General features: G+C 36.6%; 1 protein-coding gene across 1 annotated transcript; it reads left to right on the plus strand.

Annotated features, from left to right (window-relative positions):
* Nucleotides 1-469: 469 nt before the first annotated feature.
* On the plus strand, nucleotides 470-808 carry LOC130982528 (uncharacterized). The gene has a single exon (XM_057906567.1). It carries the CDS (start codon nucleotides 470-472, stop codon nucleotides 806-808), a length of 339 nt encoding a protein of 112 aa, XP_057762550.1.
* Nucleotides 809-4038: the final 3230 nt, after the last annotated feature.

Below are 4038 nucleotides of genomic sequence, written 5' to 3' on the forward strand. Positions count from 1 at the left end.
GGTATGTGTACATTTTGTTAGGGGTTGATTATGTGTCAAAGTGGGTGGAAGCGATACCTACCCGCCTTGATGATGCTAATACTGTGGTCTCTTTCATTAGAAACAATATTGTTTGCCGCTATGGGTCACCATGAGCAATCGTGAGTGACCAAGGTTCCCATTTCTGCAATAGGAAGGTAGAAGCAGTACTCAAGCACTATGGGTGGTTAATAAGGTTGCAACCGCCTATCACCCCCAAATAAACGGGCAAGCGGAGGTGTCCAACCGAGAGATCAAACAAATTTTGGAAAAAGTGGTGAGCCCACAAAGAAAAGACTGGAGCTCTCGGTTAGGTGATGTACTGTGGGCATATAGGATTGCCTACAAGACGCCGTTAGGGATGAGCCCCTTCCGGATTGTCTATGGGAAGGCATGCCACCTCCCGGTGAAAATTGAGTATAAAGCCTATTAGGCGGTTAAGCAGTGTAATATGGATGTCACCAAGGCGGGAATAGCCAGGAAACTGCAACTAGAGGAACTTGAATGCCTTAGGATGGAGGCATATGAGAATGCACGAATTTACAAGGAAAAGACTAAGGTATTCCATGATCACCACATCCGCAAGAAAGATTTTCAAAAGGGTGATGAAGTTCTCCTGTACAACTCGAGACTCAGATTCATGCCTAGGAAGCTCCGTTCAAGATGGGATAGCCCCTTCAAGGTGAAGGAGGTAAAGAACTACGGCGTGGTAGAGTTGCTTAATTCTCAAAATGGTGAGAGATTTAAGGTAAACGGCCATCGAGTGAAGAAGTATCATGGCCACAAATAACCCAAGGAGTTCGAGGTGCTTCTACTTGCGGATGCACCAGAAGAAGAAAGGAAATCATGAGCTCATGACTGATGAGCGGATAATTTATACGCTTTTTGGCATTGTTTTTAGGTAGTTTTTAGTAGGTTCTAGCTACTTTTTAGTATATTTTTATTAGTTTTCATGCAAAATTTATATTTCTGGACTTTACTATGAGTTTGTATATTTTTCTGTGATTTCAGGTATTTTCTGGCTGAAATTGAGGGATCTGAGCAAAAATCTGATTCAGGTTGAAAAAGGATTGCTGATGCTGTTGGATTCTGACCTCCCTGCACTTGAAATGGATTTTCTGGAGCTACAGAAGTCCAATTGGAGTTCTCTCAATTGCGTTGGAAAGTAGACATCCAGGGCTTTCCATCAATATATAATAATCCATACTTAGCTCGAAGATAAATGATGTAAACTGGCGTTTAACGCCAGTTCCATGTTCCATTCTGGCGTTAAACGCCAGAAATAGGTTACAAGTTGGAGTTAAACGCCCAAAATAGGTTACAACCTGGTGTTTAACTCCAGAAATAGCCCAGGCACGTGAAAATCTCAAGTCTCAGCTCCAGCACACACCAAGTGGGCCCCGGAAGTGGATTTCTGCACTATCTATCTTAGTTTACTCATTTTCTGTAAACCTAGGTTACTAGTTTAGTATTTAAACAACTTTTAGAGATTTATTTTGTACCTCATGACATTTTAGATCTGATCTTTGTATCTTTGACGGCATGAGTCTCTAAACTCCATTGTTGGGGGTGAGGAGCTCTGTTGTGTCTCGATGGATTAGTGTAATTATTTTTGCTTTCTATTCAAACACGCTTGTTTCTATCTAAGATATTCATTCGCACTTCAATATGATGAATGTGATGATCCGTGACACTCATCACCATTCTCAATCTATGAACGGGTACCTGACAACCAACTCCATTCTACCTTAGATTGAATGAGTATCTCTTAGATTCCTTAATCGGAATCTTCGTGGTATAAGCTTGAATCCATTGGCAGCATTCTTGAGAATCCGGAAAGTCTAAACCTTGTCAGTGGTATTCCGAGTAGGATTCAGGGATTGGATGACTGTGACAAGCTTCAAACTCACAAAGGTTGGGCGTAGTGACAGACGCAAAAGGATCAATGGATCCTATTCTAACATGAGTGAGAACCGACAGATGATTAGCCGTGCGGTGACAGCGCACTTGGACCATTTTCACTGAGAGGACGGATGGTAGCCATTGACAATGGTGATCCACCAACATACAGCTTGCCATAGGAGGAACCTTGCGTGCATGAAGAAGAAGACAGGGGAAGAGCAGAGATTCATAAGACAAAGCATCTCAAAAACTCCAACATATTCTCCATTACTGCATAACAAGTACTATTTAATCCATGCTTTTTATTTACTACCAATTAAAACTAAGATTTATTATTATCCTGACTAAGAGTTACAAGATAATCATAGCTTGCTTCAAGCCAACAATCTCCGTGGGATTCGACCCTTACTCATGTAAGGTATTACTTGGACGACCCAGTGCACTTGTTGGTTAGTGGTACGAGTTGTGAAAAGTGTGAGTCACAATTTTGCCTACCAAGTTTTTGGTGCCGTTGCCGGAGATTGTTGAGTTTGAACAACTAACGGTTTATTTTATTGCTTAGATTAGGAATAATTTATTTTGCTGTGTTTAGAGTCACTAGGATTGCATCTCATATTTTTCCTTTCAATTTTTTTTTTCAAAAATATTATTTTTCCTTATTAATTTTTAATTTTTCCTTGAGTTTAGTTTCTTATTTTAAGTTTGGTGTCCATTGCATATTTTTATTTTTATTTTTTTTCGTAATTTTCGAACTGCATGCTTGTTATTTTCCTTCAATTTTTCAAAAATACTTCTCTTTTGTTTAGTCCATGCATTTGTTGAATGTGTCTATGTTCTTGTGAATAGTTGCTCCTTTGAGTCTTTCTTTCAAAAACTTTTTCAAAAAAAATTTTTCTTTGATTAAATCTTGTGTCAATTTTTAAGTTTGGTATTCTCTTGTTAATTTTCCTTTAGTTTTCGAAAATTTCATTGTGGTTTTCTAAAAATTTTAAGTTTGGTGTTCTATTTTCATGTTCTTGTTGTTCTTGTGAGTCTTCAAGGTGTTCTTGAGTCTTCCTTATGTTTTAATCTTAAAATTTTTAAGTTTGGTGTTCCTTGGTATTTTTCCTCCAAAATTTTCGAAAATAAGGAGCATTAGATCTAAAAATTTTAAGTTGTGTGTCTTTTGTGTGTTTTTCTCTTTCATCATAAAATTCAAAAAAATATATATCTTCTCTAACTATTTTTTAGCAAAAATTTCGAATTTAAAAAAAAAATTCAGATTTCAATTTCAAAATTTTACCTTATCATATCTTAGTTGTCAAGTTTTTAAAAATCATATCCTTTTCAAATATTTTCTCTTACTTATTTTCCTACAAATATCTTCAATTTTAAGACATATCTTTTCCTCATTCCACTCATAATTTTGGAAAATTTAGCATTAAATTTGTCATCAATTTTAAAAATCATATCTTTTTCAATCATATCTTTTCCAATCAAATCTTTTCAACCATATCTTTTTCAAAAATCAAATCTTTTTCAAAACCTCCTAACCACTTTTTCTCCCTCTTCATTTTTCAAAAATCCTCACCCATTTTTCATTTCATTTTATTTTATTTTTTAATTTCTGTTTTCTAAAAAAAATATTTTAATACTATTTGAATCTCCAATTCACAACATCTCCCTTTCTCCATCATGGACCTAAGTGGAAATGAACAGTCCAGAAGGACTCTGGGGTCATATGCTAATCCCACTACTGCTTCATATGGGAGTAGTATCTGTATACCCTCCATTGAAGTCAGTAGTTTTGAGTTGAATCCTCAGCTCATTATCATGATGCAGCAAAGTTGCCAGTATTCCGGTCTTCGACAAGAAGAACCTACATAGTTTCTGGCATAGTTTTTACAAATTACTGACACAGTACATGATAAGGAAGTAGATCAGGATGTCTATAGATTATTACTGTTTCCATTGGCTGTAAAAGACCAAGCTAAGAGGTGGTTAAATAACGAACCTAAGGCAAGCATAAGGACATGGAAACAGCTGTCAGAAAAATTCCTGAATCAATATTTCCCTCCAAAACGGATGACACAGCTAAGGCTGAACATCCAAGGCTTTAAACAAGGAGATAATGAATCT

The sequence above is a fragment of the Arachis stenosperma genome, chromosome 1 (assembly GCF_014773155.1).
Source record: "Arachis stenosperma cultivar V10309 chromosome 1, arast.V10309.gnm1.PFL2, whole genome shotgun sequence".
Lineage (NCBI taxonomy): Eukaryota > Viridiplantae > Streptophyta > Magnoliopsida > Fabales > Fabaceae > Arachis > Arachis stenosperma.

Excerpts from the sequence above, each read along its gene's own strand:
- LOC130982528 (XM_057906567.1), top strand. The coding sequence starts at position 470 with ATGGATGTCACCAAGGCGGGAATAGCCAGGAAACTGCAACTAGAGGAA.